The 15,597-nt window shown below is 39.8% G+C and overlaps 1 protein-coding gene across 5 annotated transcripts in view; it reads right to left on the bottom strand.

Annotated features, from left to right (window-relative positions):
- RNF144B (ring finger protein 144B) overlaps positions 1 to 15,597 on the bottom strand; it is a 126,470-nt gene that overhangs the window by 7,439 nt on the left and 103,434 nt on the right. For all 5 annotated transcript variants that reach the window (XM_005860810.2, XM_005860809.2, XM_014535242.1 and 2 more), the window contains 3 exons: positions 10,541 to 10,601; positions 3,214 to 3,418; positions 1,173 to 1,317 (listed from right to left, as the gene is read on the bottom strand). In XM_005860810.2, the coding sequence (XP_005860872.1) occupies positions 1,173 to 1,317; positions 3,214 to 3,418; positions 10,541 to 10,601 (411 nt within the window). The remainder of the gene's footprint in view (positions 1 to 1,172; positions 1,318 to 3,213; positions 3,419 to 10,540; positions 10,602 to 15,597) is intronic.

A 15,597-nucleotide genomic window follows, 5' to 3' on the forward strand; every position in this document is an offset into this window, starting at 1 on the left:
ATGACTGAGGGCTTACACTGACATGCACATATTGTATAGGTCCAGACTGCCCAAGTTGGGAATACCTGTAAACTACGTAGGCGGCCTTAAACTTTAAAACACTGTAATTGAAAACAGTAGGATGAATTCTCAACAATCCTTTACATCATCTTTTAACTGAGGTTATCACTAGCCTTAGCACAGGACTGAATGAAACTCCACCTGAATTTGAGAAGACATGCTTCATGAACGGTTAGGAAATAGAACAATGAGACCAAACCTCTTTGTCTAGAAGGGAACCATGACGAAACAGGAGCAATACCTCTGTCATGCCAATGAATGGGACAGTTACCTGAGAGACACCATTGATTTGAATGGCTTTTTTCTTTAAATTCAAAGAGGAAAACAACCTATTGGCAGTAGGCAGCACAATTGCTCCCCTAAAGATGCCTATGGCATTTCCCCAGAACTTGTGAAAATGTTACCTTACATGGCAAAAGGGATTTTTCAAGTGTGTTGAAATGAAGACCTTGAGATAGGGGAGATTGTCCTGTATTGTCCAGATGGACCCAATCTAATCTCACTGGTCCTTAAGATAGAGAAGCTCTCCCAGCTGTGGTCAGAGGCAATGACTCCGAAAGCTATGACTATAAAATAAGGGTCAGAGGGATGTGATGTTGCAGCCTGTGAAGATAGAGAACGAGGCCACGAGCCAAGGAATGCAGGCAGCCTCCAAGAGCTGGACAAGGCCAAGAAACGGATTCTTCCCTGCAGCCTGCAGAAGGAATGCAGCCCTGAGGACACCTTGATCTTAACCCAGTGAGACCCACATTCGACTTCTAATGTTCAGAGTTAAAGATAAGTTGGTGTCATTTTCAGCCAAAATTTTGTGGTAATTTTTTAGAATAGCAACATAAAACTAAGACACTAATAGTCCTTTACATAATAGAATGAAACAATGCCCCCAAAGCAGGAAATATCCCTAAAACAAAAGCTTGCCTTTTAAAGCAAAGGTGACAGGTGTTATGGATATCTAAAGTAGCGGGCTCAGGAAGTCTCATTAAGAAAAATTATTTTTTTGGCAGGACAAAAGTAGGCTCAATATTTTGAAAGGAAAGGCTGTAGGACACTGGCTGTTGCACAGGTACAGGATTGAGAAAGATGCGGGAGAGAGTCTTCCACGTGGAACTTACATCCAGGTTCTGCAGACAGTACCAGCAAAACGTGTGCTTGCAGTTCTTGCACATCATCTGAGCACAGCCTTCGTTGCGTTCGATATAAACCCGGCAAAATGGGCACTGCTTAATGGGGGCGTCTGCATCTGTCCCAACAAGGGCCCTAGAAACACAGTGGATGAGAAATTATTGGGTGGGGATGGAGAATGCTGCCTGATTTTTTTAAAAGCCAGGACCACAAGGGTGTACACTAACCAGACCTATGGTAAGAATAAGCTATGGTAAATATAATGGATAAATATTGCCCTTCTAACTCAATTTTATGGCCAGCAATTGGATCTCCTAAGGCTCCTGATGTTTAGGTAGTGAACTCTTTGTAATCTGTGCTTAATTCACCCCCCAGGGAAAAGGGTGGGGGTAAAAATTGGTGTGACAGAAATTATTAGTTGTTCGGATAACTCAAAACAAAACCAAAAAATACCTTAATTTATTTATCTTTGGCTTTGAGTGGATTATATCGTCGTATTTTCCACAACTGATTCAATTCATTATTTTGCCCAATTAGTATTTCATTCTCTGAGCACGCACTGAATAAAAAGTGCAAGAAGTCTGCTACACGACAGAAAACTAGCTCAGGATCTGACGGGGCATAGATAATCCATCTAATAAGCTGTTCAAATAAACAAATGAAAGAGGCTGTGGGGAGTCAATAATCAATACTTTAAAGTAGATGCCCAATGTCATTGAAAAGACCTGCTCCAAACAAATGGATAGGCCAATACAGGGTCACAGCTCAGAGGGACATAGAAAAGAAGGGGAGGGTGGGTGTGGCAGGGAACACTAGATGAGCTACAGAACTGGGCAGCCCTTCAGCTACTGTTCATCAAAACTGACACCCAGCCCAGAGACACCCACTTCACAGTGTTGTAAAAACTCTGACAGAATTTGGTGCTCACAATAACCTCATAGAGCAGTGGGACAGCTACTATTTTAATTATCTCCCCCCCGCCCTTTTTTTTTTCAAATAGAGAAACATCCCATAGGGTCTGAGTAGCTTGCATGAGGTCACATGGATGCCAAGTGACAATGTCAGAATTCAGTCCTTCTCCCTCTGGGATCTTTACATTGCCCTGTGACACCCGGGACCTTACTGTGGTGGCAGTGAAAATGGAGGTGGCACTGGCTAAAAGGGCACATGCCTGCCCTGTGTACTGGATCTGTTTTCCCTCTTGATTTGTTTGGTCTGAGATTCAAGCACAGTGTCACAGCCAGGTAGCACTGCTGTGCCTGAAGAATGGCTCTACACATTCTCAGGGCGCTGAGGGCTAAGCCAACTGGACTGCAACACTGGCATTTCTGTTCTTGCTGGTGCAGAACAGCCATAGCCTCAAGCAAAGCACGGGATCAAACACAAAGGTCTCTCACTCCGGGCCCTGTGGCTGCCATAAAACCCTCCCTACTGAAAGGTACAGATTTAATTGCTTCTCATCATAACAGAATCTCAACCTTGGCACCACCTTTTCAAAGCATCAAGTAGTGAGAGATAAGCTCTTTTCCTCTAGTACCTAGGCATTTTTAGCACTGCTCTATACTGAAGGCTGTTTCTGCTGCTGTCTTCTCTCTGCTGTGATTGGCACGCCTCAGGAGCTGGCAATTTAGATAGGGGAGAAAATAATTTCTGCACACTTTGCAATCCGGAAGAATGAGGTATGTCCATAGCTGGCGGGCCTGATATTAAGCAAATGGCTGTGAATAAGCTAAGACTTCCAACTGAGAACCAGTGGACCACATGACTCTCTAACTACAGGGAAATCAAAACTCTAATTTCAGCAGTATCTGAAAGATGCTCCGGGGTAAATAACTAAAATCCCTCTAGAAATGCTTTTGTGGGTTAGTCTTTGTTAACAACTTGCCAGTCTTGAGACACTTCTCAGAAAGTGCTGCAGGCAAATCATGAATCTCTAAATTCCATCACAAGGTAACTCCTCCTCCAAGCAATATATTTTGTGTTTCTGAGGAAACTAGTGAATAATCCCAAATACCACATTTTTGTTCTTACCCGTGCTCTGTTGGCAAGACGATAGGCTGACTGTCTCTACAGGAGACCTCGGCGTGCCAAGCATCCTTGCAACATGAGCAGAACTTCAGGTGGCAGGAAGGGCACTCCACCAGCACAGGCTGTCCTGGGTCACCTGACACAACGGGGCACACCGTCTGACAGTCTGCGACGGGGCACCACGTTCGGTAGGGGTCCAGGTGAACTTCTAAAGTGTAAAGAAAGGGAATGTGATGGTCTCTCTGTCTTGCATTCAAACTCAAGGCTTTCTCCCCTTCATTTCTTCTCTTTTACACGCTAACATTTATGGAAGCTTAGGACAACCAAGGGCAGTGATTTGTTCACAATGGATTCAAACCTAAAAGGTCAGTCAGCCCTGCCACATTTCCCTGAGTAGGTGCTAATGGAATAGGTCACCATTGCCCTTATCTCTATATATAAATAAAAGCCTAAGCAACCGTTACGACAGAATGACCAGAATGACCGGTCGCTATGATGTGCACTGACCACCAGGGGGCAGATGCTCAATGCAGGAGCAGCCCCCAGCCCACAGGCCCCGATCACCGATGGGGCCTGCCGGCCAACCTGCTGGTCCCTCCTCCTGGCCAGCAGGTCCCAGACTGGGACAGGGAACCAGGGGTGGGTGGAGGCGGACGCGGGCAGCAAGAGAAGGAGGAGGGGGGGAGGCAGGGAACCTGATCAGCTCTGATCGCCAGCCAGGCCTAGGGAACCCACCCGTGCAAGAATTTCGTGCACTGGGCCTCTAGTAAATAGATAAATAGTGTCATTAACCAAAATTTGCAACTGTTGGACTACTTCCCACCTTTCAGCACTCAAGATAGTCAAAAATCTCAAGTATCATCTAAAATTAATTTAGGTGCTATCTTGGAGGAAACTGGACATGAAGAACCTACCAAAGCAAAAGAAAAAAATGCATAAAAGATTTTGTCATTTCAGGCACTCAGAATAGGTAGTGAGGTTTCTTCTGCTGTTTAGAGAGAAATTAAAGAATAAGGAATAATCACATAATTTAGGGACCAAATGATGACTTAGCTAAAAGGTCAGATTGGCTGTCAATTTGAATCTTCTTGCTGCCCTACCAATATATCACTTAGAAAACATTTGTAAAAGACCCACATACTCTAAAAACCAAAGGTAGGGACTTTCACAGACTAAAAAATGTCAGGTACCTCATCAGTTAGATCCATGAGGCATGCAGGAGAGAAGACGGGGTTGGGGGATGGATGACTGTTTACAAATGTCTACAAATCTTGTTCAGTTTTTCATTTTTTATATAATAACAGACTCCATGTTGTTGTTATATAACATGACCTTCAGGGAACATATACATGAAAAATGTGTTATTTGAAGGGTAGAATAGCCCCTTTTTTTCTGAACCAATGTACAGGGTGTGACAAAAGTAGGCTTATAGTTCTGAGTATGAGGACCACAGAGTTTATTCTTGTGTTATTTGTTATTATATTATTTCCCATATGAACAATTATAAATCTACTTTTGCCCCACCCTGTATTTTGCAAATTTTGAACTGATGAGATTCTAGTTTTCAATCTCCTAAGGACTGTGATTTTTAAAAAATATATTTTATTGATTTTCCACAGAGAGGAAGGGAGAGGGACAGAGAGTCAGAAACATCGATGAGAGAGAAACATCGATCAGCTGCCCCCTGCACACCCCCCACTGGGGATGTGCCCATAACCAAGGTACATCATGCCCTTGACTGGAATCGAACCCGGGACTCTTCAGTCTGCAGGCTGACGCTCTATCCACTGAGCCAAACCGGTTAGGGCAGGACTGTGATTTTTGAAAATTTCCACCCAGGAGGCAAAGAAACCCAAAGGGAGGTGCAAAAAGAAAATGAAACTATTAAGTATGAGCTTGGTTTTAAAGGTAATAATTTTACAAATTCAGTACCAGAGGGGAAAAGTCCAGTCAACACTGTCACCATTAATGTCTTGCCTAGAAAATGTAACAATTGGATCTATGCTTATTATAGGTTTTCATCAAAAAGGGCATCCTTAAACATATTTTCTTATTTAATTCTGGGGGACAGGGATTGGAGCCTGATGGGCCAAATATAATCAGAAATGGGAAACCTATGATTCATAGATCCTCAGACCCCAAGAGAGATGGGCCGTCTAAGATCCCTAAAATTTTGGGACAGGCTGGTTAGAAAACCAAGGGGATAATGACACACAGGCGTTCCAAGGTCTTACCTTGTATGTCCATACCATTTATATTTTCATCCAAACTCTTATAACTGTTTCACAAATACTAAGCCCAAAGAAATGTAGGCTGGTATATAACTTAGATCTAAGGACTCCCGGATCAAATATCCACTCACCATCCATTTTAAATCATAGGTCTTTTCAAGTCTGATGACAGAACCATGAATAAGCAGCCAACCTACACATGGTTTTGATCTGAAAGCTTTCCAACTTTTACCCAAATAATGCAAAAAAAGAGAGATTTACATATGTAATAAAGCAGTCCAACTTGACAAGGAGCTAAGTGAGCAGAGGGAGAGTCACAGGAGATTACTTGGGAATAGTAGTCAAGGGCCTGATCACCGATTATGATGATAAGGGCTAAGCAAGATGAGGAGCCATTGAAGGATGTGCCCATAAGGGAGGGCCATGATATGATCCCCATTTGTAGAAGATTACTCTGGCTACCTTAGGAAGAATAGGTGCTAATAGCACAAAGTGGCAACAGAGAGATCTATTATGAGGCTATAGTAGTCATATAACCCAAGGTGATACACTGGGTTATATAAAACCTGGATTACATAAAACATTCTTTATTACTATTATGGTAAATTCAATTCTACCTCCTGGCTTTTGGCCTAGGAAATAGTAATTATGCAGAGAAACAAAATGCACCCTATCCAAAACACTGAAGGTCTAGTTTCTTCCCCCTTCAAATTTCTTTTCCAGAGTTGGCCAAAAAAAAAAAAAAAAAAAGTGAACTAATGAATATTCAACTAATTTCTTCTGCACTGGTAGTGATGAACACTTCTTGTTGCTTTGAGATGGAGAAATGTTCAGAAATCTAGAAAGAGAGAAACCAGGAGTCTGCATAAATCAGCCCCTAACAGTGCCCCAAACATTTTAATGAACATGATTTCAAAGTGATTCATTGTAACATATTTACCATCAGAGATGGACAATTCACAGACTTGCACTGGAGTGCACTTAGGAAAATGACGATGGATTACTGAAGTAAAGCCCCATGACTGTTGGATCCTAAGACTCTGCTTGTTCATGCAATTTTTGCAAGGCAGGAAATGCTATTTAAACTGCTTTCTACTTCTGTATTCCGACAATTATTGGGAAGTAGAAACATTCTAAGAAAATAAAACTGCCATGAGACCTAAAGACCATATCTGACATCAATAACCATTTTCACTTCTCAAAAATTGAGCTCAGGGCCCTTTGGTTTTCCCACCTGAACTATGCCACATATGTAGAGTTTGTTTCTTACTCTGTAGCATATTCTCTCAACTCACATGAGCGGTTTCTCTGCCATCCTCTACATTTGTGAGGCTGTGCCCATAAAGACATCACATGAGTTTTTATTATTGTGGGGAACACCATGCCCCCAAGCTAATTTAATTACCAGCTGAAATAAATCAAACTGTTTTAATTTTTATGACCCACTGCATTTTTAATTATGCCAAAGTTAATTTGCTTTCTGATATCTCATAGAAAAGGTTTTCGGAAGATAGTTAAAATGCAATTGAATTAAACTGATCAGAATTAACATCTGCTCCAGGAAATACACTCAAGCAGAGGTGGCCATCAGCACAGGGGTTGCTCTCAAGATAGTTGAAGACAACCACAGAATTTCAAACTTGGAAACAACTTTTTAGATTACCTAGTACCCACAGAAGTTAGGAGTTTGTGTAATGGGGTTAATGAGTATATGATGGGGTCAGGCCTTTTTTAACTCCTAGAATACCATGAACTATAATCATGCTACTAAATAGATTTTAATTCCCACTATCACCATGGGAACATTTTCTCTTCAAAGCAGCAACTTAGAAGGCTTCATCTCAGCAAGTCATGATCTCCTTGGAGGAGTCAGAGAAAGGGGATTCATGCTTATAGTAACAGCATACTGTAGGGAGAAAATGAATATGATAAGGTGGTGTAAATGGATTAGCACTGATTATCAAATTTCTATACAACTCTCTAGAATCTAGGACGACGAGCATGGAAACATGCTGGGAAAAATTGGGACTAAGTTGAAAAGAAAACAGAAGTATAGTTATTAATTACACTATACACTCAGCCCAAGGTATGATTCTGGAAGAAGCTTTCTTATTTTAGTTCAGAAAACTGGGGGAAAGGGAAGATTTAGTGGTGGTAGTGATCAATAACGACAACAATAACAATAGCTGTGATAATTTACTGAATGCACACTGTGACCAACACACAATAGTTACTCATTCTCTACAGCAGCCCCATGATAATCATTCCATTTTATCCCCATTTTATAGGTGAGGGAATAGAAGTGTGCACAGGAAGTGGCACTTAACAATGTGCCTCTCCTTCGAGACCCCTTTAGAAATCTCATCCTACATGCAGATAAATGTCTTTCCTGCAGATAGTTTAGATTTTCCAAAGAAAACTGAAACATCGACAGGGTGCTATTTTAGATTTAAAACTGGTCAACAAGAAAGAACTGGATGGTAAAGTAGAGGAATCGTGAAGCTGAGAAAGTGTTATCACCAGAAAGCACAGACTAGCTTAGGAAGGAAACCCTAGACTTAATCATTCACTTACAACAAAACACCAGAAAGGCAGGCTCACACACATACACACACACACACTCTCCCACACACACACACCCTCCCACACACACACAATAAGAACAGGCTTGTGATCAAAAACTATAAAAAGGAAGATGACTAATGAGAGATGGGAGGTGTTAAAAAAAACAAAACACTGAACTAATGATAAGGTCATTAAGTGTCACAGTCTTAAAAAAAAAAAAAAGCCCTAGGACATCAAATAACCACACAGGGAGCTCTGGTAAGACAAAACCTTACTGCTCAGGCACAAAAGATGGGGTGGGAGCATTTCACCAAGGACAAATAAAAGAGTGAGGTGAAACCTGAAGAGCCATATCATAAATGTTATGACTAAAATGAAAGGAGGCTTGTGAAAAATGCTGAGAACAAGAGGGCTTTCAAGGAAAGATGAAAGCAGCCTCTGGAACTGCACTTGGTACTTAGTGCATAATAGGTGCTCACTACATAAAAATGTAGGTATTGACTATCTGAGTGAATAGGACAGGATTAGCAGGATTAAAGGAAAACAAATCCTTATTTTACTTCACTTTTTTATAAAGAAGAACAATCTGGCGCTTAAAATGTTTGTTTCTAACCACTATATAATAATATAACTAGCCAAGAATAGACACCTTAACCTATCAAGGAACTAAAGGAACTTGGAGTTATAGTAAGTAAAACAGGGTCACAAAAATAGAAAAGGTCCTTAAGGACTAGAGATGGATAATCTTAACCCAATTTTTGAAAAAATTCTTTTGAAAAAGTAGATTCTGGAAGCAAGAGTAAAGCAAAATTCTAGCATTAATCATCAGACATGTGTTTTGAGAAGCAGTAGAAAGTAAAGCAGTAAAAAAAAAAAAAGTAAAGCAGTAATCACTAGCACATGCCAAACTCAGTCCCTAATATTGGAAGACTGACACAGAAAGGGAAAGCCACAAACACAGCAATAGCCAATGGAAAGTCATGGATGGATGCAAAGTGGATTCACCGAATAACCGATCAATTCCAAATGGTGTTTCTCTGCTTTGTATAAACAGAAGTGATTTGGACCCATTCAACAGATTTTTTTCCTCACAAAGACTTAGTCAAGTGTAAAGTGAAGTAGAGGACAGTTAAAACACAGGATGATGCCTGGCGGTGTAACTCAGTGGTTGAGCGTTGACCTATGAACAGGAGGTCAGGTTTGATTCCAGGTTAGAACACATGCCTGGGTTGTGGGCTTGATCCCAGTAAGGGGCATGCAGGAGGCAGCCAATCAATGATTCTCTTTCATCACTGATGTTTCTATCTCTCTCTCTCCCTCCCCACCTCTCTGAAATCAATAAAAATGTATTAAAAAAAAAAAAGAAACACAGGATGACAAACTAAAAACTGAGAAAAGAACTTGGTATGCAATAAGAACTGGACAAAACTAACAATCATTTTTATAACCAAGACCTCAAAATTGCCTAGCTGATAAATCTTTCGTTTGAGATGAATATGAAGTATATTATGTAACAATGACACATGTACAACGTAGAAAGAGTACCCCAATCAAGTAAACTTCATTGTGTAGCACTGAATTAACTTAAATTTACTTAAAATGTCTATTTTCTAACATAATTATTCCTCCTTGTTTACATTTTAGGGATATACTAATTAGCTAAAATGCCTTTTTATAAATACACAAATGGGTGAAATAGTAAATTTTATGTTAGACATATTTTACCCCAATAAAAAAACTATAGAATTTTTAAAAGTTTTATAGGTGAGGAAGCTTAGACACAGTCTATGTGATCCTAGGCAAGTTTCAACCTCTTCAATTGTAAGTTTCTCTTTCTCTAAAATAGGAATAATGAAATCAATTGTCAATTCATGGGAATCTCTTACGGGGCATCTGCCTAGAACTTGTGAGAAAAAAGAAATTCCATGTATGAGTAAAACTCTGTGGTCCTCTTAAAATGCCTCAAAGCAGAGATGTGCAAGAGCACCTATAAAAGACAGTTTGGCTACAAAGCCCGCCCAACTTGATTGTAACCAGACTGAATACATTATCATAGCTAATGAAGAAATAAGCCAATCACAAGTAGGGATGAACACTACAAGAGCATCCAAAAGTCCCAGGCACTAAGCAAAGTCTGTCGACATCTATCCATGCGCTTTTTGGGGAAAAGTGAGTCTTGGCCAATGATTTTTCATGTGTGCCTCACGTAGGGAAGGTTATTCCTGCTGTAAAGATGGATGTGGCTGTGAAATGCATATTAGCCCCTCCCCTTTCATCTCTCTCTAAAATCAATAAAAACATATCTTTAAAACCCAATATAAGGAAAGTTCTATTTCCTGCGAGTCTGTATTTTTTCTGGCTGTGGCTGAGAAAGTTGAAATTGTGTATTGCAATTACAGTTTTTCCCTTTCCATGTACCCTCGTGGCTTTGTTGACAGCCCGCAGCTGCCTTAGCCTTCCATGCAGGTTAGTGGGAAGATGACAGGTGTAAAACCACATTTACCATCGGGTTAAAAAGAAGAGGGCATACATACCTCGTTCAAATTTTAACCGCTGATAAAGCTGAAATTGATCCACAGGTACCAAACAGGCAATCTGAAACCAGACACATGATAAAGATGAGATTTCAGTCATTGCAGAGGCCCAAGTTACCAGCCTTATAATTCCTCCTTGTTTGGCTTACTGTATTATCTCTCTACAAATTAGTTTGCAAATGTCTTTGGCGCAGCAACACAAGCAGCAATCCCTGAGTCATCCCCAACCATCTGCCAGGGCTAGGAGTCGCTCAAGGCACCAGTTACAGAACTGATTGATCACCTTCCATTCTTCAATCAGCAGCTACTAAGACCAAACAATGAAATCTTTCGACTTCCCGAATTATTTGTGTGCATATGTGAAAGATGCTCTTTTTCTCTTTAGATTCATTTAAGACATTTTTAAAAGATTATAGTTCTAGCTTTAGAATCCTTAAATACTAAAGTCAGAGAGATAGTGAGTCAGGAAGTATGAAAACTTCATTTGTTGCCTAAGGAATAGTACCTTCTAAGCAACGTACAAATCACTTCTCCTGACAAAGATCATTTTAAGAGGCCCTTGATTATCATGCATCGCCATCCATGCCCTGGTAGAAAAGAAAGGCCGAAGATGTTGCTTGTGTCTAGGCTCCCATTTCCATTTCTGATAGCAATGTGGACCCAAGGTTCATAAATAAGGATTCATAGCTAACCAAAGAGCACTGCAGATTAGTTACTTTTAAGTTGCATTTCAAAGTCAGATGCAGGCAAAGCTAACTGCTCTTACTGTGGCATTCTAAAAAATAGCAATACCATTGATGTCAACATGTAAATATTTTGATATGGCTTAAAATATTTATAACTGAAAAAATCTAAGAATTTGATACAGGACACACCTTGGCAATTTTGACTCTAAAGTACTGCATATTTTTGGTTAAAACATATGTTGGTGAAAGGTCTTGCAACTAATGGAAAGAAGTGTGCTTTGAGAAAACCGGAGTAAAAAAATGAGGCAGCTAAAATTGTACTTAACAAATATAATACATTTTAGAAGGCATTCAAAGTCAAATTCTGCTCCTCACAAAAATAAACAACACATTCATTTATTTTGTAAATGAATCAACTTTAGTTAAATATATGAAGAGCCACCAAACAGGTAAGTTCTGTCTTCTCCATTTTAAGTAGAGCAAAGTAAAACATAAATTTAATTTCATTATAAACTTTTGCTCCATTTGTGAGCGGGGGAGGGGAGAGAATGTTGCATTTTCACCTGGCACTTTAAGTAAAACCTCCTTAGCAATCACTAAAAAATTATGGTTAATTTTATGAGTCTTTTACCATATATTTTGTTAAAGTATGTTTACATGTTTATTCTACTGAAAGTCAGTTTTGTTTCAACTGTTATAATACTACCTGGACTTCTTTCCTAAAAGACAAAGGTACCTCAAATAAAATGCATTTGGAGACAGAAGTTGCAAGCAAGTGAAAGAGTGGGAGGCATTCGGGGATCAGAGTTTAGTTACTGACTTAGTCAATGATTCATTTTAGGTGGAGGACAAATAATCTAATACTACTTTAACTTTTGGGCCAAGGTAACTTGGGAGATGATATCATCTGGGCCCAAGAGACCTCAGTGATATTCTATAAATCTATTTTTAAACCCCTCCCCCCTTTAAGTGATTTGAGGTTTTAGATTCTATGGGACAGTTCTATACTCTTCTTACACCTTCTATAACTGTTTCTGGACTGATGAAGACTTTCTTCAAACTCCTCAAAATCAACCCTTAAAAATGCTTATTTTTTCAATGACAAGCAATTTATATAACAGCTAAGTCAATAACAGTTTATAAAAAGACAAAGCAAATAGGAGGAGATAAATATTTTAAATACAGAAGGAATGCTACTGTGAACAATGACCAAAATCAATGCAGTAAGAAGTCAACAATAGTAGAGCTGGATGTTTAATGTTAAGTTAGAAAGACAAATTTCACCAGAGGACATATTACTGCCAGCAGGAAAGTCAGAGGTCTCTAATATTTTTTGTCTTTCACTCTACTTTGAATCTCTTATTTATTATTTTTTAGGTTCGAGGTTTGTATGGAATTAAGCCTTAATAAGGTAAATCAATTTTTCTATTGAACTCTGTGATCACACAAAGTCAGGTCTATCACTTTTCACTATGTTTGATACTTCTGGAATAAAGAGAAGCCCCAACATACACCATTCTCTCCCCATCCCTGCCACTTAGACTTGCATCTTCTCCAGGGACTTGTTGACAGTCTATTATGGCTGGAAGCCTGGGGATACAAATGAACAAGCGGACATAGAAGCTGTCCTCAAAGGACTTAAATTACTGAGGGGGGGAGGGCAATAAAGTTTTAAGAAAGATCTACTCCTTGATCTTATCATTTGTTATATTTCACAGATAAGAGCTAATTTTCTGAAATGTTTCTATCACACTTTTGGCTTTAGATGAGAGAAAGCTGGGTTAGATTTAAAAAAGATTAAAAGATGATGATCCAAAGTATTGAATTCCCATTCCCTTGCCATTTGGAACTAAGTCGCTATTGCTCAAGGTCTGTCACAATTATAAAACTGAAATAAATGTTTTAGTATGGTTATTGAAGGCTCCATCAGGCAATAGGTTAAAGGGCTACTCCTTTTTTAAAAAATATATTTTTTTATTGATTTCAGAGAGAAAGGGAGAGGGAGAGACAGAAGCATCAATGATAAAAGAGAGAATCATTGATCAGCTGCCTCCTGCACGCCCTCTACTGGAGATCGAGCCCACAACCGGGCATGTGCCCTTGACTGGAATCGAACCTTCAGTCCGCAGGCCGACGCTCTATCCACTGAGCCAAACCGGCTAGGGTGGGCTACTCCTTTTTAAAAAAAAATTTTTTTAAGGAATCACAACGCCTCTAAAATTAATTGTGAAAATGAAAATCCTAGAGAATAAGAGATTATAAAAGGTATCTTGTGGTATAGAATTATCCTTTTCCTGCCAACCAAGAAATTCCAAATCACTCAAAAATCATACCAGGACATTCCTTTTTAACTTTATTTTGAAATAATTTTAGGCTCACAAAAAGTTGCGACAATTATATAAAGTTCCTAAAGACCCATTCCCCCAACTTCTCCTAATGTTACTAGTAACACCTTACATAATCATAGTTAATTATTAAAATAATAAAATTTTCATTGATACAAAATAATTAAACAATCTGTAGGCCTTATTCAAATTTCACAAACTGACCCACAATGTCTTTTTTTTTTTTTTTTCAGTCCAGATCCAATTTAGGACATCACCTTGCATTCGGTTCCCTTGTCTCCTCAGCCTTCTCTAATCTGGGGCAGTTCCTCAGTCTGTATTTGTCTTTCATGACCTTGACATGTTTAAAGAGTCCAGGCCAGTTATTTTGTACACTGCTCTCCAATTCGGCTTCGTCTGATGTTTTCTCATGATTAAGTCAAGATTATGCATTTTTGGCAAGAACATCACAGAAGTAATATTGGGCCATCAGGAGGTAAATGAGGACAACCTGTCTCATTACTGGTGATATTAACTTTCTAACTTGGTCAAGGTAGTATCTGCTAGGTTGCTCCACTCTTTGTAATATTATAGGGAGACTAGAGGCCCTCATCCTGGCCTGCGGGGATTGGGCCAAAACCGGCTCCCCAACACCCCCCGAGGGCTCCTGGATTGCGAGAGGGCGGTTCTCAGGTGATGCACCCTGGAATCAGGCTCCCTCCTCTCTGGTTCTGGGTGCATCACCAGAGAACCGCCGCTGCCAAGTGACTGCAGCTCAGCAGCTCCTGCATTGAGCGTCTGCCCCCTGGTGGTCAGTGCACGTCATAGCTACTGGCCAGTCAGCCAGTTGCTTAGGCTTTCATATATATAGATATTTTGAGATTCTGCAAATATGTTTCTCATCATACCTCTGGCAACTAATTTTGTATCTATCAAAAACTCTTACCTACTATAATTATTACTGTGCTTATTTGCTTAATGATGATTTTCTATATCCATCTCTATTTGTTCATTAGAATTCTGCTATAAGGAAGAAATATTATAAATACAACATATATTTTCTTTTAATGAAATGGTTAAAACCCAGAAGCTAGGGAAAGCCAGGAGGAGGTAAAAAGCCCAGACTTTACTTAGGTTTGGCCCTTTAAATTATACCTCTGCTACAGTTGCTTTTAAAAATTAAAAAACCAGGTTGAACATGAAATACAACGGATCACTATATCTGGAGATGGAATTGACCTCTTGTAGATCATTACAAATCTTGAGGTGCTATGACTTGCAAAAATACTGGCAAGAGAAACAGTACTAGTCTAAAGAATAAATGTTTTATCACAATAATACAGAAACTACGAATGTTTCCTATCTCAACCCAGAAAATAACTATTTCCTAACAGAAAAAGAAAAACGGCCCATTTACCCATTCACCCGAGTAAACCAAGCTCATCTCCTTACCTACATACTACGTTTCAAATCCTGGATGAAGAAACAAGAGGGCATCATTGAGAGCCAGATGGCAGGGCCCACTGGGAAAGTGAAGGATGGGGGAGTCCTGGAATTCCAGGGCCAGGAATTTTTTTCACAGTTTCCTGCAGAGGGTGGGTTTGCTGCTCTTTTTTTGCCCCTTCTGCAGAGGCCTCAGTCCTGCTTCCCACATCATTGCCTGCCTTTCCCCTCAGCTCATCTAGTCTAAAAGGGACATGCCTATGTGCACATCCATGGGACACGTTCGATCCATTGCTGCTTAGTCTTCTTACATTTGCCCTTAGTTAAAGAAGAAGCTTAGAAACACTATTCTCCACTTATATGCAGTTTTTAAACAAAATTTTTTAAATGTTCTAGAACAAATTTCAGTTAAGAACCTCAAAGCTATCTGTTGATTCTGGCATTGCAGATTCCTCTATCCTTCTCCACTTCAAAGTTTTACTCTTCTCCAGCCAACGTGTACTACAGCCAAAAGTCATTATTATGGACAGACCCAACCCCATCCTCTTCAGTTCCTGAACCTCAGTAACAGGGATATGGCCACTTGCCTGGGCACCCTCCTCTT

This window comes from Myotis brandtii, unplaced genomic scaffold, assembly GCF_000412655.1.
Source record: "Myotis brandtii unplaced genomic scaffold, ASM41265v1 scaffold1402, whole genome shotgun sequence".
NCBI lineage: Eukaryota > Metazoa > Chordata > Mammalia > Chiroptera > Vespertilionidae > Myotis > Myotis brandtii.